Source organism: Jaculus jaculus, chromosome 1 (genome assembly GCF_020740685.1).
Source record: "Jaculus jaculus isolate mJacJac1 chromosome 1, mJacJac1.mat.Y.cur, whole genome shotgun sequence".
Classification (NCBI taxonomy): domain Eukaryota; kingdom Metazoa; phylum Chordata; class Mammalia; order Rodentia; family Dipodidae; genus Jaculus; species Jaculus jaculus.
In genome coordinates, this window is record NC_059102.1 from 46,464,983 (window position 1) to 46,491,478 (window position 26,496).

The 26,496-nt window shown below is 43.2% G+C and overlaps 1 protein-coding gene across 8 annotated transcripts in view; it reads left to right on the forward strand.

The window, feature by feature from the left end:
* Nucleotides 1-26,496, forward strand: part of Slc16a12 (solute carrier family 16 member 12) — a 112,083-nt gene that overhangs the window by 84,020 nt on the left and 1,567 nt on the right. For all 8 annotated transcript variants that reach the window (XM_045141881.1, XM_004653017.3, XM_045141883.1 and 5 more), the window contains 5 exons: nt 6,149-6,396; nt 14,329-14,432; nt 17,807-17,950; nt 18,813-19,389; nt 22,039-22,298. In XM_045141881.1, coding sequence (XP_044997816.1) covers nt 6,287-6,396; nt 14,329-14,432; nt 17,807-17,950; nt 18,813-19,389; nt 22,039-22,298 — 1,195 coding nt within the window. In that variant the 5' untranslated portion in view covers nt 6,149-6,286. The remainder of the gene's footprint in view (nt 1-6,148; nt 6,397-14,328; nt 14,433-17,806; nt 17,951-18,812; nt 19,390-22,038; nt 22,299-26,496) is intronic.

Below are 26,496 nucleotides of genomic sequence, written 5' to 3' on the forward strand. Positions count from 1 at the left end.
ACGTATGCGGCCCCTTGTGCATCTGGCTAACGTGGATCCTGGGGAATTGAGCCTCTAACTGGGGTCCTTAGGCTATACAGGCAAGCACTTAACTGCTAAGCCATTTCTCCAGCCCAAAGCATACAACTTTTATATAAGTTTCACTGGCTTCTCTCTTAAGTTGTATACAGTTTTGGAATCTTCTTGCTTTAAAATTATACAATAAATATTTATGTACTATAATAATATATCATAGTTCTCATTTTATAATATGTTCCAATTTATAATTTCAGTGTTTTAAAATTCATCTCCTTAATGTGTCATAATTCCTGAAATACTTTTGTGCTTGTCAGCTTTCAGTTCCTGCAACAAAATGCCTGAGATAACCAACTTATAAGGAGGAAAAGTTTATTTTTGGCTCATGTTTTCAGCGGTTTCAGTCCACAGTCACATGGCTTTGTTGTGTTGGGCCTGTACAGCCCAGTACCTGACAGGGGGAATACTCACCTCACGGCAGCTGGGAAGCAAGAAGAGGGAGCTGAGCCTCAATGTCCCCTTAAGAGTACTTCCTTAAGGACCCAGCTTCCTTCCTCTAGGTGCCTCCTTCTGAATGTGATGTCCATCATTTTCCAGTATCTCTAGGCTGAGGACGAAACTTCAATACACCTGTCGGAGATATGTTTTAGACCTTTGGGAGATATCCAAGATTCAAAGAAGTACATTTGATAGATGACGCGCACGAGCCACATAGTGAGTGAGCCTCAAAATCACTCAAGTCCAGTTGTGCGAATAAAATGGAAGCAGGCCTTCGTGAACGTGAGACCTAAAATACTATTATTATGTGAAAGATAGGAAGAGTGTCTCTTTTGTCTCACGGTTTTGGAGGTTTCAGTCCTGGGCAAATGCACTGAGACAGGGCATGGAAGGGCCTCTTGCCACTGCAAGTGAACTCTAGATGCATGCACCACTTTGTGTGTCTGGTTTTATGTGGGTACTGGGGAATTGAACCCAGACTGGCAGGTTTTGCAAGCAAGCCCCTTTAGCCACTGAGCTATCTCTCTAGCAAAATGTGAAGAGTAGTTTCAGGCTGGGCACGGTGACTTGTTTCTATAACCCTAGTACTCAGGAGGCTCATGTAGGAGGATCTCTGAGCATCTGAGGCTAGCCTGAGCTGCAGAGTGAGTTCCAGGTCCGCCTGGGCCAGAGAGAGACCTTGTGTCAGAAAAATAAGCAAAGCCTGGTGAGGTGGCTGAGAGGTTAAGAATGCTCACTTTGTAAGAATGAGGACCTCTTGGGCTGGAGACCACCAAGTTCAACTCTCTAGAACTCACATAAAGAGGAGCTGGCTTGGCTTCTACAGTGGAGATGCTCAGTGACACAGGAGGTCCTTTGATGCCAGAGGGAGTGGTCAGTGCTGATGTATAAGTTTGCACAACACAAGGCCAACAGGATGTCACAGCTTGAGCTCTTGGTTATTGGAAAAAGAGCTAGCAGAGAATTGTCTTGTCATGGCCTAACTCTAACCATGTTGGTCACATCCTGCCATATTGTATGTATTTTGAGGTTTTATATTTTGAGTGTCTCCCAAAGATCAAGTGCTAAAGGCTTGGTTCCCAACCAGTGGTACTTTTGGGAAGTCATATGGCCTCTGAAGCAATGCCTAGTGGGAAATCTTCAAGTTACTGGGGACATGGCCTTGAATGGGATTGTAGGTCCTCGGTCTCTTTCTGTCTTTTATTTCCTGCTCATAAAATTTTGCTCTGCTCTACTACCCCCTCACATAGGAGAAGAAATCAGTGTTTGTCTAGGATTGGAACCTTCAAAACTGTGAGACAAAATAAACCTGATTATTTCCAGAATGTGTTATAGTGACTAACATGGTAGTTGAGCTCAGTAACTCACATTGATAAGACTAAACACTGCATGGAGGTGATGTGCAGTTGGATATGTCTACCAAACATTACTGAATGAGGAAGCAGATGACTTTGGATTCTTCTGTGGATGTAACAGATTTTACTGGTTCTAACAATAATTAAAATCTACTATTACCTAACAAGTCAGTGCAGCTCTCAAATTAGTGAGGTTGGAGGTCAGTGGCATCATTAGGTCCATGGTTCTGTTCATTTCCAGCTCTGTGGTCTTGTGTCTGTTGACTTTGGATACATGTAGATACCTTGGTTATTAAGGTGCTATCATTCCAGGTATCATGCCCAGATTCAAAATGTGTAGGGAAAACAAAGGTTTGTTTCTTTCCCAGTATTTTCTCAAAAGTAAGGAGTCCTCTAGGAGGGATTTCCTCTCATAGCTCATTGACTAAAATTACCTCAGACCCCAACCCTTATCACTCAAAGACAGAGGAAAGGGGGACCAATCATAACCCATCCATGAAACAATAGACTAAACCACCCTTCCCTGAGGTACAGGGCCACTGAAAAGTCAGCCGGGGTAGTACCTAACAAAAACAGGGTTAAGACAGAAAAAGAGTGGGCTGAAGTGTGGATTCTAAGCTGGGAGCCAACTCTGTCTGCTATGCTAGGCTATGTATATGAAAGCAAAACTGTAATTGTGCCTGGTCTTATTACTAAGAGTCTTTAATTTGGTAGGAGAAAGTAGTAGACCATGAAAGCGACTTATCTATTACACACCTATGCTTTGGAGGGACTGATCCCAACACTCCAGTGTGCTCAAGACTCCTTTATGGCTTTGTTCTGAACCCAGACAAGATCCCATGGCTGACCCAGTCAGTGATCTCCAGGCACGTTTTAGGGAAATAGCAGCAGTCTCATTTTATAGTTGCAGTAAGTTGCGGTTCACATCTTCCTTTGAGTGAACAACCAGCATAGTTATATGCATAGGGTTAAATAAATGTCTTTATGAGTCCATACAAAGGAATAGGGAAATGTAGTGGAATCACACAGGACATTGATGAGGAAAACTGACCTTGCAATTGGTCCATAGCTTATATCCTATTTATGATGCTTAATAGTGTTCATGATAAATTAATAATAGCAAGGAGAGAGTATTCAATCCCTCTCACCTGTATTTCTTTATCTGTAAAATAGAAGTAACAATATCTATCCTGGTCATAGTGGTTAAATGAGATAGTGTCTCCAATGCTGCTTAAGAGCAGGTTGGTCTGGGAAAAGTCCTCTGTAAATGGTAGCTCTATAGTATTGTTTTTACCATACCTCAAATCAGTATTATTAAAAAAATATTTAAACGTTTTTTATGAGAACGAGAGTGAAAGAGTGAGATAGCAAGAGAGAGAGAGAGAGAGACAGAGAGGGAATTGGCACACCAGGGCCTCCAGCCTCTGAAGTCGAACTCCAGACACACATCTACCATCTTGTGTGCATGTGCAACCTTGAGCTTTTGTCACCTTGTGCATCTGGTTTGTGTAGGATCTGGGGAATTGAACATGGGTTCTTAGGGTTTGCAGGCAAGTGCTTTAACCACTAAGCCATATCTCCAGCCCTCAAATCAATATTTTAATTATTATTTAGTTTCTAAGCCAGGGGGTAACAGTATCATTTCCAATGGTTTTTTTTATTCACAAATCAATAGGCTTACTGTTTATATGAAACACTTTTGATGGAATTAAAATAACCCTCAGTTGTCCATTTGCTCTCCTTTTGCCCAACTTCCCATATTCACAGAATGACTACTAAGATGAAGAGGGAGGATTGTAGCTTTAAAGTGAGCCTCCCTAAGTGGTGTGTGTGAGGAGCACTTTGATCTCATTACTTTTGCTCCTCAAAGTTACAGGAAGCCAGTTTTCTCCTGTGGCTTCAAATATGTACTCCTACCATAGCCTATCCCGATTGTCTTGAGAATGCTGTAGTCTTTACAAAAAGCTCAACACACAGCTTATTAGACTGTTTGGTTTGCTTATAAGATACATCACAAACAGTGCACACTTTGTCATACTTGAAATGACGTTTCATTTAACTAAGGTTTAATTTTTTTTCTAGCAAACAGTAAAAATCTATCACCAATTGGGTTGTTCTGGGTTGTTTGCTCACCTATCTTAAAATATTTTTTTTTTCCCCAGAAGTCATGGGTTATTAAATGAAAATCCCAGTGCCCAAGTGTGGGATCATTTCCTATGAGCTGTTAGTCAAGCTAAGTCCCAGGGGCCCTCAAAACCATATAGACCATTACTACTGCTCTTGATTGCCCACCAACACTGAACGATAAGACCCTGTTGCTATGATACAATACATTTGGATTGCAGGACATAGAGAAATCAGGCTGGAACTGAGCTAGAAGCTTTCTCTCTATTGGGTATGTTCCATGGTGCTGGAAGGGGCTATGTAGGCTGCTGGAGGATAAAAGTCATCAATAGTCTTGCCCAGCTGTGGGCACTATGGGCAACAGTACTAACCTACCAGGTATGCAAGATGTACTTATTTATACAAAAGTGGCAAGACAGCTTTATTATCCCTTCCAAGGCTTAGGAAACAATGAAGAAGAGGGAATGGAAAGAACGTAAGATCCAGAGGATGGTGAGGAGTTATGTAGAATGCTGTCTTCTGGACATGACCTAACCTTGGCTCTCATGAACTTATAACAGCTATGGTTACCTACACAAGACTTGCTCATGACTGGTTCTGTCAGTGTTCCATCATGGAGGGAGAGGGGCTCATGAGGAACTATTAACAGTTAATGGTTGCTTGGGAAAGGAAAGACGTATGCTTCAGTGGTGTACCTAGGGGTATGTTGCCATGTAACACCCCACCACCACCACCACACACCAGCTCATGCAAGAAACCCTAACTAAATTTAGTGGGCTAACAAAAGAGACATGAAGGCCAAAGGGGAGCTAGTTGGAAAGAAGAGGGGTGGAGGGGCTCAGCAGGAGTGAGGAGGGAGGCGGAAGAGAGGGCAATGAAGGAGACTGTGATCAAAATGCATACATTGAAGTTACATCACCTTCATGCCTGAAAATTGTCAATGAAAATACACTACTTACATGTGTGAACTTTGTGCTAAATAGAAAATGCTCTAAAACAATCAGAACATCCTTGAAAATGCCAAAGAAGTTCCTGTAAGACTGCCACTTAATTAATTAGGATATCTCAACTTTTGGAATATAGAAATTTCAAAATATAAAGGCCCAAGTGCAACCAAAACTCAATTATCGGGGGCTGGAGAGAGGGCTCAGCTGTTAAGGTGCTTCCCCAGTACCCGTGTAGGATGCACAAGATGGCACATGCATCCAGAGTTTGTTTACAGTGGCTAAAGGCCCTGGTGCACGTATTCTCTCTCTCAATTAAATTAAATTAAATATTAGGTTATTTTATTTTTTTAACAAAAACTATCTTTGATGTGCCAGGTAGAGTTGTGAGTGCCCAGAGCAGGAAGGGCAGCTCCTCCAGTCATGCTGGGACCTGGCATTCTTCTGTCTTGTAGCTCTGCCAGCTGAGAAGTGAGGTTGGTTCATGCAGTTGAAGCTGTGTCAGCTCCATGAAATGGGCCAGTCTCTTGGGAAAGTGGTGCCAGAAATCCTGGAAAAGTACCTCTGCCTTTGATGCAGCACCTGTTACTTCTGTTCTCATTCCTTCCACCTAGATAAAACTGCTGCCACCTTGACCTCAAGAACAGATGGAAAAAGTGGCATCAGAGTGATGGCTAAGATCCAAGAGGTGCTGTGATTTAAGAGAAGGGAGATAACTCAGTCAGTGAAGTGCTTGTCTGCAAACACCAGGTCCTGAATCCAGATCAGCAGCACCCACGTCAAAGCTGGATGCGGCTGTGTGCACCTGTAACCCCGGCACTGGGGAGGTGGAGACAGAACAATATTTGGGGCTTACATGCTAGCTAGTCTAGGTGACTCAGTGAGCTCCAGGTGAGCACCAAAAATATGAGGTGAGTGCAATTGAGGAAACCATGTAATGTTGACCTCAGCACCCCCTACATGCACGTGTACCTATACACAGGTGCACATTCACACGCATGCACACTAACACGCACACATACTCACTGAAAATAAAAGAAAGCAAAAGAGGAGAGTTTAGGTATCAAGGACAGCTAATAGTCTTTACCATGATCCAGTATCCATAATTACAAAGTCATATTAAATGGGAGAATAATAATTTCTTTTGAAGTAAAAAAAATCAACTGTGGGACATGACAGAAAAAATATATGTCTCTTTTTTTTTTATTTCAGATGGACAGTAACCCATGTGCCAGGTAGCATTCTATACCAACTTTGAATGCCAACGAATGTTACTGGGCAGTAAACTCTTCCAAGACCATACCTTGCTGCTGGCCTAACTTGGACAAGAAGGAAAATAGAATTGAGGCCATGGCAAAAATGACTAGAACTGGGTCTGCCTCCCCTCCAGATGGAGGCTGGGGCTGGATGATTGTGGCTGGCTGTTTCCTTGTTACCATCTGCACCCGTGCAGTCACCAGGTAGGAGAAGTCTCTTTGATTTGTTAAAGATGGCCTGACATTTCATGTACTCTAAATCTGCTTCATTCTGTTTCTGAAATCATCAATGTGAACGTGTGTGTGTGTGTGTGTGTGTGTGTGTGTTTCCTTTGACTGGTCAGGTATCTTTTTCTTTGAAAGATATGATACTCCTGAGTATATTGGTGTCATTCATAGCATCTGATAGATGTTGGGAAACTTAGCAGCACATGGACGTTTCAGAATCAAGTCTAGTGGGTAGATTGTCCAGACATTTGTTTACAGAAGCAGTTCTATAAGATATGGAGGTGTGTAATGAATATTCATTTCACCCTGCATATCGCACCTATCTTAATATGAATATTTACTTTAAGAATATCTTATTTTGCGGCAAACCCCCTGACCAGCAGGATAAGAACGACCAGCAAACGAAGATCCTTCTTGATCACACTTTATTGGAGAGCCTCTTGGTTAACAGGAAAGCTGATGGCGAGGGGCGCAGGAGTGTAGCTGCTTTTATAGGGCAGAATACTACGGGGCGCCTGCTGATTGGCTGCCATAGGCTCACCCACCCACAGGAGCCACGGGATAGGCTCGGGACAAGATGCGTCAAGCGCATGCGCAACCTCAAGCAAGGTTGGCACCAAGGCGTTGCCTAAATAAGGAAATGTTTACCTCAAGACTGGCAGGAAGCCAGCGCCATCTTGTAATGGCATTTGCATTGGCTCCCTACAGTTCCCCCTTTTTTATTAACTTATGGCATAGCTCAGGAAAAATAGCCACCTTCCCGATCAGGTCCACACCTCATGATGTGTTGACCGATCAAGGGAAGAAGTTCAACCTCCCCTTCCTCAGTGCAATGGGACAGATCCCCTGAGAGTGCAAAGGCAGCGGTCAAACGAAAGCTACCACATCCCTGCCCATCCTCGTGCAATGGGTACTCTGAGACCCTGAGGGTGCAAGGGCCAGGGGAGCTATTTGCCTTTTAAAGCTGACAGCCAAATTTGGGGGGAGGAACCACTTTCCAAGGCAGCGAGCGCTTGAGAAATGACCATCTTGTCTCTCTTGGTCTGGGTTCGCAAGCGGCAAACCAACCAGAGGCAAAGTACGCATCCTCCCAGGCAGCACACCAGGAACATTCCCACTCCTACCCATTCCTTAAAATAAGAGAACATTCTTTAGATGGGAATTTAGGGCTGTCTGAGTCTCCAGGGCCACAGTAGTGGAGGAGGCCAAACTATTGAAAGTTTCAGCAGTCTGTACCAAACTGGCCATGGCCACACCGGCTGCTGTGGCAGCAGCTGTTATTGCGGCCACAGCCGCTATCACCACTGCCGTGATACCAAAATCTCTTTTTTTGTCTGAATAGCGATAGCATGCTGGGGGCCTCTACAGGCACGGGGACCCACCGGGGCACCCTAAGGACCATAGCATACTAAGAACGAACAGAAACGGTGGATGAACACACGCCGGCGCAGGGGCAAAGGAAGTATTCCTCCCACAGCCATGTCCAATGTCATTAACACCCTCTTCCACTTGATTCTCCGTATGGAGGGTCCCGGGCACATTATTGCAAGCTACAAGTCCTCCTTGTAACAGTACAAAGGGTGTAAAGTCTGTGCAGCTGCCATTTGTTCCACATAAAATCCACTTTGAAAATGGAGTTGTAAAGAAGCGAGGGAAGACCGTGGCAGAATGGAGCACCGGCATAGGTTTGGGAAAGGTTGACAGAACACCCCAACGTGGCTCTCCTTTAATGGATTCCAGGCACAGGAGGAAGATTATCCACAAGACCTTTATCATCTCCGCCCTGATGGACCTTACTGTCTTCTGGACCCTCCTCCGGAGATCGCTTGACTGTCCTCACCAGCCAGGCTGGAACCCAATGAGGAGAATCCTGTTCCTGTGGAAAAACACAAACAGCTCCCCTGGATCTTATTAACAAGATCCAGTCCTTTTTATTTATTATCTAAGACATAGAAAGGGCAAGTTCACTGCAAAATTAAAGACTGAAGTTGTAAAAGAATATTAGACACCAGACTAGCAGAGCGAACAGAAGCAGCAGTCTCTAGGCCAGCAACCGCATTAGCCACATATAAGGAATCCGTAAACAAGTTAAAAGAAGTAGAGAATGTCTGAAAGACCTCCAAAACAATTAGGCATTCAACAATTTGAGGGGAATCGGGTCTAAACATTCTTACTATAGGTCCGAGCCCTGCTGTAATAATCCTGCACAACAACACAACGGAATAATCTGCACCTGGTCCAAAATCCTTGACAGCCTGAACCAAATCCTTTAGTTGTTTATAGGGAACTGGTTCATGTCTCCTTTGTTGAGTTACTGGATCCTCAAAAACGGGAAAAGCGGAGGCCAGCCGCGACCAGGTTTTTGTTTTAATGAAGCGGCATGTGTCCCCAGGGGAGTTATAGGGTGGGGGTGCAGAAGGCTCTATCGACTGTAAAGGACCACACCCTTGGCCTTGAGGCCCCTTTGTCAGTAAAGGGCGTCTAGGCAGGGACCTATATCACTCTTTTCTATAACAGGCGGTGGCCTCTAGTCTTTCCTCTTCCCCTATAAATAATTTCTTTTCTTCCTCCTCTGCAGAATCGGAGCTAGCCTCCTCATCTGTGTCAAGTACATTTAAATGTGTAAGCTCCTCAATGGGAGGGTAGAGCCTGTCAAAGGCTCCTTTCTCCCCCTCGGGGGGGGGGGGGCAATTATAGATTTCACCTGTTTCTCTGAGCTCATCTTTTAAACTTTTATCTTTGTTTAATCCCTTCTTTTTTATTTTTTTTCTTTTTCTAGGCCTAGTTTTTGACTCCCCATTTGAATCTGACTCAGAAAGGCTATCCTGATGCCTTGCGAGAACTTCCTGTCCCCTTCTAATAAGTTCCATGTGGTTTTCTTTACTTAAGCAAGAGTGAATCAGCCACCAAAACGGCAGTGTACCCTTACCAATTCTGTCCTCTGAGTTGCCCATGTTGCGCTCACAGCAAACGACAAGGACAATAAACCACACAGGAATGAAAATAACAAGGATCAGGTAGGGATCTAAGTGAAAAAACATCATGACTGGGGATGACTTACCGACGTCTTCCTCTCCATGTGTCAAGTTCTGGATCCTCTTCGGCCCCTCGCCTGGTGACCACAAAGCACCCGGCGTCCCGGGATTTCGGCACCACTTTGTGGCGAACCCCCTGACCAGCAGGAGAAGAACAACCAGCAAACGAAGATCCTTCTTGATCACACTTTATTGGAGAGCCTCTTGGTTAACAGGAAAGCTGATGGCGAGGGGCGAGGGGCGCAGGAGTGTAGCTGCTTTTATAGGGCAGAATACTACGGGGCGCCTGCTGATTGGCTGCCATAGGCTCACCCACCCACAGGAGCCACGGGATAGGCTCGGGACAAGATGCGTCAAGCGCATGCGCAACCTCAAGCGAGGTTGGTGCCAAGGCGGTGCCTAAATAAGGAAATGTTTACCTCAAGACTGGCAGGAAGCCAGCGCCATCTTGTAATGGCGTTTGCATTGGCTCCCTACATTATTTTTATTTATTTGTTACAGAGAGAGAGAGAATATGTGCACCAGGGCCTCTAGCCACTGCAAATGAACTCCAGATGCATGTGCCACCTTGTGCATCTGGCTTAAGTGGGTACTGGGGAATGAAACCTGGGTTAGTAGGCTTTGCAGACAAGTGCCTTAGAGCCATCTCTCCAGCCATAGAAATATACTTTACTAAACGAAAAGATTTTATGTTTTTATAATAAAATTCAAACAAGTTGGGACTGTATAACATAAAGCATATTTTTCCTCTCACTTTCTGAATCTTGGTTTCATTACCTAAAATTTAACCTCATGAATAACTTTTTTGAAGTGGTCAAAAAATTAGACAAAATAAAACAAGAATTTCCCATAATTTTTAATTAATATAAATGCACATTTCTTTTATTTATATCAATAGGGTCATATTTGACATGCTGTATTGAGTTTTTCCCCATTTCCTACTATCTTGCAGTCCTTCCATATTAGCACACGTGGTTTCACCACACTGGAAAATCAGGGCTTAAAGTTCCACCACATGGTTCTGCCACAATTATTTTAATTGATGGACATTTTTCTTGTTTCTTTCTTTCCTTCTTTCTTTCTTTCTTTCTTTCTTTCTTTTTTTTTTTTTTTGCTGTTACTCCCTATGTTTATTAGTGCACAGGTTATTTTTTTATTTTATATTTTTCTTTAAAATTTTTTTTCTTTGAAACATCTTTTAACATACATGTATATATTTTTGTCAGTTTTAAGAATCACATGTGATGTCTAATTGCCTGATATTCTAAGGCTCTATGCACAAGTTGGCCACTTGACCACACTTGAAAATTTGGTTTAAATATCCAAATAAAACTATATCCCAGGTCTGAGACTTATTTTTACCTAAATTTTCTGAGTTTGGTTAACTTCATTAAAACAAATATCTAGAGTCCTCTCGAATTTTTGCAGCTTTTTTGAGCTCTTTTAACTATAGCTGGTTCTTATAAAGAATCACTTATGTCAGGTGTTGCACACCTTTAATCCCAGCACTTGGGAGGCAGAGGTAGGAGGATCGCCATGAATTCAAGGCCACGCTGAGACTATTTAGTGAATTCCAGGTCAGCCTGGGCTAGAGCAAGACCCTACCTTGAAAAACCAAAAAAACAAAGGCTCACTTACTTTAGCTGACCACTTGTTTCGCATTTGTTGGCTTGCTTTTACGTGTGCTTCACTGGATTAAATCATTCGGCTGTGTGGTGGCTTCAGTATAACATGTCCCCCATGACTCGTGTGTTGGTAATTAAGCCTCATATTTAACCCGGGCTGGCGGGGCCTTTGGAGATGAAGTGTTTGGGCAAGCACCACTTGCCAGTGCCATGAGCTCACGCTCCCTCTTCCTCTCTGCTGTCGTGATGATGGGATGTCCAGTTGTCTGCTTCTGCTCTGCTCTTCCTGGCATGATGAAACTTCCCCTTGGAACTGCAAGTGGTAAATAAACCCTTTCCTTCATATGCTGCTTCTAGACAGGAGTTCTGTCCCAGCAATGAAAATATAATTGCCAAATGTGTCATTACACACTGGTTTTAACCACTAGTTAACAGAGCAGGTCAGTTCCTGAATTGCCTTAGTGAGTAATGTCATCAACCAAAGAAATATATTTACCAAGCTGGAAACCCTGTAGTCACCAGGACAGAATGCTAGAGCAGAGGGTTATGACACGGCAAGCACGGTGACACTTTGCATGAACTCACCTCTGAGAAAGCCATGTTAGGGGCTCAAGAGATGGCTCAGTGGCTAAGGTGTTTGGCTGCAATGACTACTGGCCCAGGTTTGATTCTCCAGTACCCGATAAAGCCAAATGCAGAATGGCTTATGTATCTGGAGTTTGTTTGCAGCAACTGGAGGCCCCAAAGTGTCCATTCTCACACCTCCTTGCAAATAAAATTTTAAAAATGACTTTAAAAAAGAAAAAAATATGAGAGCCATTTTATAAAATGATGACAGGCACGAGTGATGTTTTGTTTTTACACTGTTTTTCCTTTTTTTTTTTTTATGTAAAGTCTCACATTAACCCAGGCTAACTTGGAATTCACTATGTAGTCTCAAGGTGGCCTCAAACTCAGGGTGATCTTCCTGCCTCTGCCTGCTGAGTGAGTTCTGGGATTAAAGGCAGCAGTTTTATGAAGAGAGCCTATCAAACTCTGAAGGAAATGAAGAGATGTTTGCTACTGCTGCATGACCCAACACATTCTGAACGATAAAGCTATGCTTACAAAAATGCTTGTTTTATAAATAAGGAAAACGACTCTGAGAGATTAAGGAGCTTTATCAAGAGCTCAGTTTCCCACTGTGAGAATCTGGAATCAGCCTCCTGCTGTCAGTCTGTAATACTCCTACAACAACAGTCCAGAGTGAGGTGCCCTTGTGCATGCTCCCAGTACAATTGGGTGTAAGATGGTTCCTGGGCTTGAAGGGCTTACATCATGAGACTCCTGCATATGAAAAGTTGGTCCTTTCCCTTCTGAGATCAGATATGAAGTGACATCATATTCTTCCCATACTTCATGAAAGTCACATCATGAAGAAACGTAGATGCGGTTAAATTTTTTGCCTCTGGCTAAGGTGCTCACATGTTCAGAGAGAAGCTTAGGTCCTTGATTTTCACACACTAAACTTTAACTGATACCATTACTGACGTCAGTTAAGAAAATTAGCAAGTGTTTTCAACACAGCAAGAGTTTTGTTTTTTAAGTCACAAGAGACAAACACATTAGGTTCCTCAAAATGATTTAGAAAAGACTATGATTTATAGTTCCCAAAATATCTTATCATCACCAGGAACTCTTTCTTTTCTATTCCATGTTTTCAGCATGTTTTCGCATGTACTGTCCATTGATAGTTCTTTCTTTCTCTCTCTCTCTCTCTCTCTCTTTTACAACATACTTCACATCTCTACCTGATTTAGCCACACGTTTTTCTGTAGGAGATATCATCCAGTTTTCCTCTTATCTCTCCCATTTATAATTCTTTTTTTTTTTTTTAAGGCAGGGTTTCACTGTATCCCAGGCTGATCTGGATCTTACTCTGTAGCCCCCCGGCTGGCCTCAAACCCACTGATCCTCCTACTTCACCCTCCCAGGTGCTGGCATGCACCACCACACCCAGCTTCCTTTATAATACTTGAAGTTGCTATTCAACCATTTTCACTTCCTTATATATTCCAGGCACCTCTGCTACCAAGTTTGTTTCTCTCTCCTTCTCCCCCTCCTTTGTTTTCTTCCTTCCTGTCTTCCTGTGAACAATTTTTGAGCATCCAGCACACGGCAGGCACTGTGCTAGGTATTTGAGGTTCCATGTGAGATGAGACAGGCACATCTTTGCTGTTCAGAGCCGCAGTCTGGTGGAGAATACAAATGCATGGCATGTGTCACGCGGGGTGGTAAATCCCAGCATGTAGTGGAGGAGCCAGACTCCAGTGTTCGGTTGTAATGGGGTAGTCAGGGAAACCTTCTTTGAGGGCTGGATTTATAGCTTGAGACAAAAACAGTGAGGGAGGTTGGAGAGCATCCAAGAAAAAAAAAAGGCTTAGAAGTGCTTAAAACATGGGTGGAGCATTGCAAGAAGTGGGAAGTCCAGTCTAGCTCTGGCTGAAGTAAAGAGCACCTCAGTGAGTAGAAAGGAGAAATGACATAAAAAAAAAAAAAAACAAAAAAAGAAGGGTCAGCTCATTGCAGTCTCGGCCATCAGGCTGACGGTGTGAGATGCCAGGATATTTATGTGGTCCTCAGGTCTCTCTGACCGCTCTGGGCAGAATGTGCCAAAGGCGGCCAAGTGTGAACTCAGAAACCCCAGCCAGGGTGCTGTGAGCCTCCATCCAGGAGAAAGGCGCTGGCATGGACTAAGACTGGAGAGGGCTGGAGGAATCTGAGAGCTCGGGGAGAGGTAGAGAAAGCAGCGCTTTGGGACTGGTTTGCTCCGCTGTTCTCAGCCAGGCTGACGTTGGTTTCCAGGGCACATTGGCCAGGTCTGAGCCGAGGCTAAAAACGCTGCTAAGCGTCCTGTCCTGCGCAGGGCAAATCCCCGCTGCAAAGGAGTCTCTGGCCCACAGCGTTGCTTCTGCAAAGAAATCCCGGGCAGCGGGTGAATGAAGCGTTTTGATGACAAAGCTATACCCAATGACTCATCTTTTACTTACCCGCAAGACTGAGTGTTCAAGAGAAAACAATGGATATTTTAGCCCTAGATTAGCCGTCTGTCAAACGTTAGGAAATGTAAGAGTTTTGCTTTTCAGTATGTAAATATTTATTAATGAGTGTCTTTCAAGTCATCTGATTGGGGAAGGAAGGCAGCACGTTAGGATTCAATTCCATGTTCACTTACCTTTTGTATAAAATGCCTGCGTTTTGTTTTTCAGATGTATCTCAATTTTTTTTGTGGAGTTTCAGACGTATTTTGCTCAGGATTATGCACAAACAGCATGGATCCATTCCATTGTAGATTGTGTGACAATGCTTTGTGGTGAGTATTATTTACAGGACAGACGATTCCTGGGTATTTCTGAACTGTGTATGACAATCACTTGCAGGGTTAAATGACACTGACTTTCATTGCCAGTCTTCTGAGAGGAAAGACTATGTTAAAAGTTAGCTAAGATGGGCTGGAGAGATGGCTTAGCGGTTAAGGTGCTTGCCTGCAAAACCTAAGAACTGGGGTTTGGTTCCCCAGTGCCCATGTATAGCCAGATGCACAAAGTGGCACATGCATCGCAGTGGCTGGAGGCCCTGGATCACCCGTTTTCCGTCCCCCACTCTCTCTCCTTACAAATAAAATATTAAAACGAAACTCCAAAACAAAACAAAAAAAAGTTAGCCAAGACTATATAAAAGTAAAAGATTAATTCTATCTGCAGCCAAACCTGAGCAGACTTACTCTTGAATTTAATGGTCTTGTCTGATGCCAGATGGAAGAGTTCTAAGTACACAGGAAGGGACACACACCATTTCATTCATGCATGCAGAGACAGGCTACTGAGCATCATGGAACTTAAGCCATTATTTGGGTAGTCATTTAGCATACAGACTATGCTTGGCTTCTGGCTTCCAAATGCTGTGGCCTTCACATTATCTCTGGTCAGCCATGCGTAACAGGTTTTGGATAGCACTGTGAGCCATTTCCATAGGTCTACATAGTGTGTGGCAGAGGTGTCACCTCACATCTCAAGTCTTGACTTTCTTCCTGCTCTGTCTCCAGAAAGTTCTAAATTTGGCTGATAGATTTTATCGTTTCATACACGAACTCTTCATGTTTAGAGAAGTACTGGGGAAAGATAGGTTTATGTAATTTGCAGCTAACTATGTTCACTATGGCTATGATTACATTTAAGAGACGACAAGCATGCTCTTTAGGACTTGAGAGGGTGTTGTAGAAATTCATGGAAGCCCACATTGCATCTTTATAGTAGAGATGATAAGTAAATTTTTCTTTTTGTAAAATTCAAACCAGTTACCAAGTTGATTTACTAGTGAGTTTTGAAGACTAGATTAAGTCAGAACAATTAGTCTAGTCTCACTTAATCCTTTCCTTTAGATGAGTCCTAAAGGTTTTAGAAAACTGTTTTTTTTTTTTTTTAAATCTCCTCAGGCATGTTTCAGTGGCAAAAGGGAAATACTATATTGATCTGTAATTCATGATGTCACCTGACTCTATCTAGGTGATTTTTAATTACTTACTTTAAATTACATTATTTTATATTTTTCTTCTTATTTATTTATTTATTTTGGTTTTTTGAGGTAAGGTTTTACCCCTATCCTGGGCTGACCTGGAATTCACTATGTAGTCTCAGGGTGGCCTAAAACTCACAGCGATCATCCTATCTCTGCTTCCTGAGTGCTAGAATTAAAGACCTGCACCACTACACCTGGCTTCTTCTTATTTATTTTTAATGAAATGTTTGATTAAACAAAATAGTTGGCACTAATTTTTAAATGTATATGCTTAGGAATCAGTTAAATTGTTAAATTGAATTAAAGTTGTGTGCCACCATGCCCAGCCTGAGTTATATTTCTTTGATTGGAAGGAAGTTGAGGGCAGTTATAGAATGAACAGTAGATTTTATGAGGCTAAGTTTACTCTTTCAACTGATAAAGAGGTCATCATGGGTCAAAAAAACATCACATATTTGGGTTTTGTGGCCTTTTATTTTTCTTCCTTTCAGCCATCACTGGATTTTCAAGGTCATGTTATTAGTCACAGAATTTGTATCAGCAGGCCAAGAAACTATATTTGTCTTTCTCCAAGAAAACACATGACTCATTTCCCACACTGTTATCTTTTGGAGAATATTTGTAATTTCCCATGGAGGAGTAAAGGATCATCACTGACCAATATGGGCACAGTGACTATAGGCTTTGAGCAGGGTCACAAACAGTGTGCTAAAATTCTACGCAAGAATGGGCATGTTATACACATTCACCACACACTCACCTGCTCATCAGGTCATGGACTAGCAGAACATGAAAACTTACCTAGAGAAGGACTGCAGAGTCACGGAGGGACACCTGCTCAGGAAAGTAAGCCTGCTGTGTGATAGTGGGCACTATTCATTGAGTTTAGTGTACACTGTCTCATTGAGTCTGTTACAGATTATAGTAAAAAAAAAAAAAAAAAGCATGTCTCACTGTCCAGTAATTATTACCTTGGCATTCTTTTTTTTTTGGTTTTTTGAGGTCTCACTCACTATGTAGTCTCAGGGTGGCCTCGAACTCATGGCAATCCTCCTACCTCTGCCTCCCAAGTGCTGGGATTAAAGTCGTGCGCCACCACGCCCGGCTCTACATTGACATTCTTAAAAATTCAATATATTTTCAAGAGATTTGCTCATTCTAATTCTCCAAGAGTTAAAAATATAACCAAGCATGTTTTAGATAGGAGACAGTGAATTGTTAACCAAGTCTGTTATACACATTTGAGTTTCTGATTTTAACTTGGACAGTACAAAAGTGATTGTATTAGAGATGCCAAGTGATTCAACTCTTTTGATCATGTTCCTAGGAATACTCATATCAGCACAAGCTTTTCCTTAGAAAAAAGTGCATATGCCTTCCCCACAGTGCCTCCGAGTTCTCTCTCCATGAATAGCTGTGATTATTACTGTCAGTGGTGTGTGATCAATATCATATCAAACATCCTTGTGCCAGTGACATGAAGTTTAGAGAAACAGTAGATTCCCTGTCTGAGAAACACCCCATAGTCCTGGAGTTATATGCCTGAAATAGGACGGGAATAGAAAACAGCGCTGAGATGGAAGTGGACATGTTTGTGTTACTTATTTTCTGCGTAACCTTGAACAGGTTCCTTTTTCCCCGGGTCTCAGTTTCTGAAGCTATAAAGTCAGTGGGGTGGAATGGATGTTTGAGCGGTTGCTGTTCTCTGCTCTGACAATGTGATACCCCCACTTTCACAGCACCTTCTAAGACTTTCTGTGGACCCCATTTATTTTTGCTTTAATTTTAATTTTATTTGACTATATATATAATCAAAATACACCATATATACACATATGTATATCTACATATGGTGTATTTTGATCACAATTGCCCTTTCTTGTGCCTTTCCCACTGGGCTCCTCTTATCCTCAGTGAGAGTCCATATTCTACTGATTGTGTGTGTGTGTGTGTGTGTGTGTGTGTGTGTGTGTGTGTGTGAAAGAGAAAGAGAGAGAGAGATTGAGTTTAATTAGGGTTGCTTACATGAGCGTTGGTTGGGGGTTATTTACCGGAGCTGTACAACTTACCAGTGGCTACACCACAGAAGAGAATGGTTTTTTCACCTCACCCAGAAACCATTGACCTTCAGAGCCTTTATGTTGACTCCATTCATTGCTGTTTTTAAAGCTCCACTTGGGAGTGTGGTCAGCAACCACCTGTCCTGTCAGGCGGGAATCATGCTGGGCGGCTTACTTGCTTCTACTGGTTTCATCCTGGCCTCTTTTGCCACCAGCCTGAAGCACCTCTACCTCACTGTGGGAGTTCTTACAGGTAAGAACACTTGATTCTTATGGGTTCGGGAGGGGTACCCTAAGTTTATGAACCCCATTTTGGGTCCTGTCCTATTTTTAAAAACGAATTGATAAAAATGGACTTAGGGTGGATAAATTATGAATTATTAGGTTTCCTTAGGGAGAAATCTCAGATGGTGGGATTTATTTAAGGGAAATTGGTCTGTAAGAAAAAGTTATAAGCATGTAGAAATTAAGAAGCACTCACTCATGTGGAAAAACACAGCGTGGTCCCTGAGATCCATTTAAGAGAAATGGCCAGGGCACGGCCATAAACATGTGGAAGATAAGATCAAGTGGAGAGATTTAGGGGAATCACGTGTGGAAGGCACAGCACCCATTGAGAGTATCCCCATGGAGGAAAGTTAAAAGTGGTGATGGTCTGAACATAGGAGCGAGTGCCAGGCAGTGAGAAATGGGTGGTAAAGAGAGTTATACCCATGGTTGCCCCGAGTTTAGAGGAATAACACAGGTAGCCAGCCCGTAATTTAGGGGAGATAGCCACATGGTCGATCTAGATTATAAGGGAAAAACACACATGGTACCAGAGACCAGAGAAAAATCACACTTTGTAAGTAAAGGGAGAATTTATCTCAAAGTGTAAAGCAGAGACAAGCAGAAATTTACACAAACCAAGAAACTACTCTCTTTTCCCCCCACCCAGCCAGGCTGGGTGAGGAGGGGAGCCAGTGGCCTGTATCCAGACAGAGGTCCCCGGAGCAGAGCCGCCTACAGAATAGCTCTACAGGAGTCTTGTGGGATGTCATAGCCACCTCGTTTCCAGGTTGTCCCTGGGTGGGCTACACGGCGTCCCGGCACTCACGGGCTCCTCCGTCTCCCAGGTCTTGGATTTGCACTGTGTTACTCCCCAGCCATTGCCATGGTGGGCAAGTATTTCAGCAAGCGGAAAGCCCTGGCCTACGGGATTGCCATGTCAGGGAGCGGCATTGGCACCTTCATCCTGGCTCCGGTCGTCCAGCTGCTCATCGAGCAGTTCTCCTGGCGAGGTGCGCTGCTCATCCTTGGGGGCTTCGTGTTGAATCTCTGCGTTTGTGGTGCCTTGATGCGTCCGATCACCCTGAAGGAGGACCACGCGGGTCCCGAGAACCAGGGGTGTCGGCGTCAGAGAGCAGACGGCGCGCGGACGCCTTGCTACGCGCCCCTGGCCGAGGAGCGGGCGCAGCGGGGCCTCCGCCGCGCCCTGCAGCGCGAGTACCGCTTCCTGCAGGAGCCCGACTTCGCGGTCCTGGCCGTCTCCGTTCTGTTCATGGCTTACGGCTGCAGCCCACTCTTTGTCTACTTGGTGCCTTACGCCCTGAGTGTCGGCGTGAGTCACCAGCAAGCTGCTTTCCTCATGTCCACGCTTGGGGTGATCGACATTGTTGGCAATATCACGTTTGGATGGCTAACCGACAGAAGGTAAGATCCTTCCAGGGGCCTCTGTTAAGTTGCCTTGAGCTTCCGCCCCAACCCCCTTTCACCCTCCCTGTTTAATATCTCACGCAAACCCTTAAAGTTATTTTTTGGTATCTGAAGTCTGATTTTTCTGAATCAGACATTGGCCGACTTTTTCTGTATGGGAACATAGAGCAAAAATTTTTTTGGCTTTGAAGGCCACATGATCTTTGTACATGCCAGGAGCTCTGAAATGTCTGTGTGCACTGAAATTTTAATTTCACTTACACTTACAACTGTTATATTTTACAAAACATTATTCTTTTGATTCCCCCCCCCAAACCATTTTAAAATAAAATATTTTAAAGAAAGCACCACTTGACAGGTAAGTTCCAAAAACAAATGGTAGGTTGGATTTGGTCTCAATTAGTCCATCCGAATCTCGCATCTCAAGGCTTTAGGGGAGTGAGTCGGTGTAAACTGCACAAGCTCAGAGTGCAGGTGATGGATTTCATTCCATCCTAAGACAGATCAGACCCTGGGCAGCATAACTTCTGGATGGGTGTTGTGGTTCTAACCTCTTTGGACCTCTCCAGCAATGGGCTCACATGGAGAGAGGAGCAGAATCTCGCTTCCTAAGGAGCAGATACAGTGTAGTCCACTGCCTGCAGCAACACTTTTGTGTTTGATGATGAAGCAAATGCGTTCATTATGTTGCAGGCTTGAAGTCCAACGTTTCAGGAAATCCCTGACAAGCACTCAACTGTTTGGAGGGAAGAGTGCAGGCTATGTCTAGTTTCCTAAATGAAGGAACCTTCACATTTCAGTTATGACCTAGAAAGATATCGTCTCATGGCTTTTCACAAACTACGTCTTTGGTAATTAGTCAGGACTCAGCTACCCTTCTCTAGTGTTATGAATATAATCTTGAGAGTTTATTTCACACACACACATTGTTTTTTTATTGGGGTTGGGTTTCACTCTAGTCCAGGCTAACCTGGAATTCACTATGTAGTCTCAGGGTGGCCTCGAACTCATGGTGATCCTCCTACCTGTGTCTCCCAAGTGCTGGGATTAAAGGTGTGTGCCATCATGCTAGGCCCCACTTTTATTTTTGTTTATTCATTTATTTTTGACATGCAAGGGATAGGCCCAAGACCTCATGTCTGTTAGGCAAGCTCAGTGAGCCACATCCTCATCCCTTCTATATTTTATTGATTTATTTATTTGAGAGAGAAAGAGGCGGGAGGGGGGGAAGGAGAGAGAATGGGCACACCTGGGCCTCTAGCTACTGCAAACAACTCCAGATGCATGCACCACCTTGTGCATCTGGCTTTACGTGGATACTGGGAAATCATACCTTAGGCTTCATAAATAGGGCCTTGGGTTTTGCAGGCAAGTGCCTTAACCAAAGAGCTATCTCCCCAGCCCACTATATTTTAGTTCAAGATGAAGGGGAGGAGCAAGGGAAATCTAGCTGCACATTGACTAACAGGGAAAAAAAAAAGCAGCCCATTGTAAGTCTGAAAGAGGCATCAGTTAGTCTGAGTCATATAAGACCTAAGTATTTGAGCCAGCTCTGCCCTTATTAATCCCGTGACCCACAGAAAAATCTTCTAACCCTTAAATCCTCAAAGGTTTTCATCTGTCAAATGGGCCAGTGCAATATTTTTCTGACATCTTCATACTATTTCATGAGACTCAACTGGGGCTCATGGTAGAAAAAATGCTTATAAGCTGCTAGGGCTAAGATTACACACTCTTGCAAATAATTGGTATCATGGATGAGGTTGCAGTTACAGAGGAAAAATGTAATGGAAGTACCCCTGGGGAGGACTTCTGTCCTAGTGTAAGACAAGACCTTCATCTATGGCAATGAATTTGATGTCTTCATATTCCAGTGTCACCTTTGTATCGTCACTTGGACTACTGAGCACCTGTTATGTGTTAGATGCCAATGATAACATAAAAGCATCCAATATGGTGGATGCCTAGAAAAGATTCATCCCTTGGTAGCCACATTTTATTTCCGAAATCTCTTTAGGTATGCTGAGGCAGGTAATGGCTGCAGTTACCTTCTCGTTGCTGGCACAAAGCATCTAAGCAAAAGCACCTTGTGGGAGGAAAGGGTATATTTTGGTTTAAAGACTTGAGGGGAAACTCCATGATGGCAGGGGAAACTGGTCTGAGCAGAGCCTGGACATCACCTCCTGGTCAATATAAGGTGGACATCAGCAGAATGTGTCAATTAACACTGGCAAACTAGGGGCTAATAAGCCATCAAGGTCCACCCCTAGCAACACATCTCCTCCAGCTCCAAAATTGCCATCAGCTGGGGATCAAGCATTCCAGAACACATAAGCTTATGGGGGACACCTGGCTCAAACCACTACCACTATCTTCTAACTTTGTAAAGAAAGAATTTTAGGTTAGTTAGTGGAATTGAAATCTTTCACACTTCATGTTTTAGAGCACATATCTCGCCGCTACAGCATGCTTCCTGGGGAGATAAATTCTTGCACTTGCATGCAGCAACAGAACACAGGGATGATAACATACAGTAGGGAGCCATCTGTGTACATGACTGCAAGGCTTACTGTTGTGTGGCGTGGTTTGAAAGCTCTTTTACAGAACTGTACATCGTGCACTCATTCCTGCTCTCCCAATCCACAGGTGTCTGAAGAGGTACCGGTCTGTTTGCTACCTCTGTGCTGTGGGACTCGATGGGCTGTGCTATCTCTGCCTCCCCATGCTTCGGACTCTTCCCCTTCTTGTGCCTTTCTCTTGTACTTTTGGCTACTTTGATGGAGCCTATGTGACCTTGATCCCAGTGGTGACTGCGGAAATAGTGGGGACCACCTCTTTGTCATCAGCCCTTGGCGTGGTTTACTTCCTTCACGCTGTGCCATACTTGGTGAGCCCACCCATTGCAGGTAAGTTTGGGAGTCCACTGGCCACTCCTGCCATGTCGATGCAGAAAGAGCAAACACACATACACACATAGTGAAGGCTTGGTGAGATTTGGGAAGGAGTAAAGAAGAACAGGGATCTCACAAGCCACCAAAATGCTTTTGGTCTTACTACATTCTTGTTCATAAGGTTTTCCTAACCAAGTAGAGATGTCAGTCTAACCAAGAAGAAGTCCCAAATGAAACACTCAGTTCCATTCTGTACTATTGATAGAAGCGATGGAATGGAGCAGCTGTTCTGACTTCTCAGTAAGTAGGGCACATGCAGGCCTGTTTCCCATACAGGGCAGTAGGTGGGGAGGCCAAAATGGAGAGTACTCATGTCATGGCGCAGTGTTCTGGAAGCCAAGAAAAGGAGCTGGGTTCTATATGTTTTCATTTATCATTTGAAAATACTAAGTTAAAATTTTGTCTAATTGAAAAGTATAGTTTAAAAATGTGATCTATGTGATTTAAGGCTGGAGGCAGCCAAGATTCAATTTTCATAGTACAGAACCCAACTGATGAGCGCTTAATCCGGTGCCGCTGCAGAAGAAATGGGAATGAAGCCCGGAGGCCAAGAGGAAATTTTGAAGAAAAAGAAAAAAAAATCAACTGGATTTACCATATGGGAGTAAAGGACTTAGAAATACTGTCTTGGCTTAGAGAAATAAGCTTTTGCCTAAGGAATTAAAGTTTAGATATATTGACATACTGAAATAAAGTGGTGACATTTTTCAATAGAATATTTAAGGATGCAATCAATACTTTAGAGGGAAACCTGATTGAAATATATAAATTTGGGAGTCATCAGTTAATGTATCTAGAATGTTTTATAAACTGTAAAGTGCCACAGACACTTGGGGCAAGATTAATGAAATAATTTGACCAACTTTAAAAATTTTTTAGAGCTGGATGTGATGAGTTTGAGGCCACCCTGAGACTACATAGTGAATTCTAGGTCAGCCTGGACTAGAGTGAAACCCTACCTTGAAAAACCAATAATAACAACAACAATAATAAAATTAGAAAATATTTTTAGTTATTTATGAGAGAGAGAGAATATGGGTGTGTAAGGGCCTCCAGGCACCGCAAACAAACTCCAAACGCATGCACCACCTTGTGCATCTGGCTTACGTGGGTCTTGGGAATCAAACCTGGGTCCTTTGGTTTTGCAGGCAAGTGCCTTAACCACAAAACAATCTCTACAGCCCAACTTGACCAACATTTCTTGAGCACATTACACAATTCAACAAATACTTACTAGTTTTGTAACATGGCACTGTGGCATAACAGGAAAGAAAGCAGAATCTCTTCTTTCTGGAGCAGATTCCTAGACCAATGCACCGATATCTCTGTTCCCTGAATTTCTCTCGTGGCCTTGTGAAAATGCAGATTCCTTGGCTGAGCATTCCTTGACTGTTTGGGGGTGAATTCTAGCAGTCTACTTCTTCAGCCATCTTTCCGGTGGTGCTCAAGCACTTTAAAGACCGAGAGACTTTTCCAGATTACCCCCTGCCAAAATGAAAACTAGGAGAGCAAAATGGATGTTTGAATACAGACAAGAGAGAAATGAACCCATGTTTGTCTAGAAAGAGGGAAGAGGGGGTTTGTTAAGAAAGGCATGCTTTCTGCTATTAGCTACCAAGCAAGCGCCTTTAACCTCTGAGCCATCTCCCCAGTCCTCTTAGCTGCTATGATTTTTTCACGACTCTGACAGTGCTAAGGCAGCAAATGAGGAAAAGTTGTGGCCATTTGGCTGCTGCAGGTGAAGACTCCTCCTCTGTTTAAGCCCTGTGATGTAGCATCTACTACATCCTAGAACTTTCTTTTGAAAACTGGAAAATGTTTCCACATTGCCACACTCCACAGTCAATTTTAGGGTCTTCCAACTTTTAGCAACAGTGTCATTCTTTTGTTTTTATTTTTATTTAATTTACAACTTCCATGATTATAAACAATATCCCATGGTAATTCCCTTCCTCACCCCCCCCCACTTTCCCCATTGAAACTCCACTCTCCATCATATGCCCTCCCCCTCTCAATCAGTCTCTTTTGTTTTGATGTTATAATTTTTTCCTTCTATTATGATGGTCTTATATACATAGTGCCAAGCACTGTGAGGTCATGGATAGCCAGACCATTTTGTGTCTGTGGGAGCATGTTGTAAAGAGTCCTACCCTTCTTTTAGCTCTTACATTCTTTTTCACCACCTCTTCTGCAATGGACCCTGAGCCTTAGAAGGTGTGATAGAGATATTTCAGTGCTGAGCACTCCTCTGTCACTTCTCAGCACCATGGTGCCTTCTGAGCCATACCAAGGTCACGGCCATCTGAAAAGAGAAGCTTCTCTAACCAAAAGTGAGACTAGCATTAATATATGGGTATGAACATTAAGAGAAGTGCTTACTGGGCAGTTTGGTGAGCATAGCATATACATTTAGCCAGACACCAGCAGGCATTACACACCTAGGGCTCATGATTACCCCTGTTGTAGGTTTTCAGTATCAGGGATGTATTCCCTCCCATGGAGCAGGCCTCCAATCAAATTAGAGGGTGGTTGGTTTCCCCCATAACAAATGTGCCACTATTACACCCATTGGTTCATTTGGCCTGGCTGGAACACTATCATTCTTTAACATGTCACAAGACACAAATGAAATTGGGATTACTGGATCCATTTTTTTTTAAAAGTCTTTTTGCCTTCATTTGGCACATGAGATATTGTATTCATTAATGGAATTCAGGGCAGGAAGATTTCTTATTGTAATACTTATATTACTTACCTTTAAAATGATGACTTTCACCAGGTTTGATAGTACATGCCTTTGATCCCAGAACTCAGGAGGCAGAGGTAGGATGATGGCTGTGAGTGAGTTTGAGGCTAGCCTGAGATAACATAGTGAATTCCTGGTCATCCCAGCTAGAGGGAGACCCAAACTTGGAAAACAAAACAAAAAAAAAAAAAACAAAAAAAAAAAACAAACCACAGGATGATTTTCCATTCAGTCTCTTTGATGGGGTACTATAGAAATCCAGAAGTAAATCATGTGATAACTAAACTATTTGAGATAGTTTGAATGGCAAGAAACTGTGGTATTTATCACAATTTCTGCATGCCAGTTTGACCATTTGAAATAGGTGAGAAATGATACACTTTCATGGAAGGTTTTCTTGCCATATAAGATTTAGTTTGGAAGATTTTTTTTTTTTTTTCCCCCGAGGTAGGGTCTCACTGTAGCCCGAGCTGACCTGGAATTCATTAAGTAATCTCAGGGTGGCCTGGAACTCACGGTGATCCACCTACCTCTGCCTCCCAAGTGCTGGGATTAAAGGCACGCACCACCACGCCCAGCAAGGAGGAAATTTTTTTATTGACAACTTCTATACTTACAAAAATAAACCATGATATTTTCCTCCCCTCTCCCACTTTACCCTTCATAACTCTGTTCTCCATCATATCCCCTCCCTCTCTCCATTAGTCTCTCTTTTATTTTGATGTCATCATTGTTTTCTCCTACTATGAGGGTCTTGTGAAGGTATTGCTAGGCACTGTGAGGTCATGGATATGGAGGCCAGTTTCTATCTGGGCAGCTGCATTGTAAGGAGTGGAGCCCTTCCTTTGGCTCTTACTTTCTTTCCACTACTTGTTCTGCAATGCACCCTGAGCCTTGGAGGGTGTGATAGAGATGTTTCAGTGCTGAGCTCTCTTGGAGGGAATTTTTTTGTTTGTTTGTTTGTTTTTGTTTTTGTGAGGTAGGGTCTCTGGCTGAGGCTGACTTGGAATTCACTATGTGGTCTCAGGGTGGCCTTGAACTCTGGGTGATCCTCCTATCTCTGCCTCCCGAGTGCTGGGATTAAAGGCGTGCGCCACCATGCCCAGAAACTTGGAGGGAATTTTTAAAGAAGCTTTTTATTAATCATAATAATCGCCTGCCATCACAGTGGTATCCCACCATTCTCTCATCATTGTGGCCCTTAGTTAGTTTGCATGTCATATAAGCTGGTTTTCCTGAAAATTTGAACTTCATGTAGATACTGAGATTTGTTGTTGCAACAAGAGACAAAAATCAAAACAAGCCCATCACCACAGCCATATGCACTTAGAAGTATGCATTCACATATGTGATCACATGCTGCCCCTGATTCTAGCCAGAGCCCCAGATGCAATGGCCCAAAGTGCA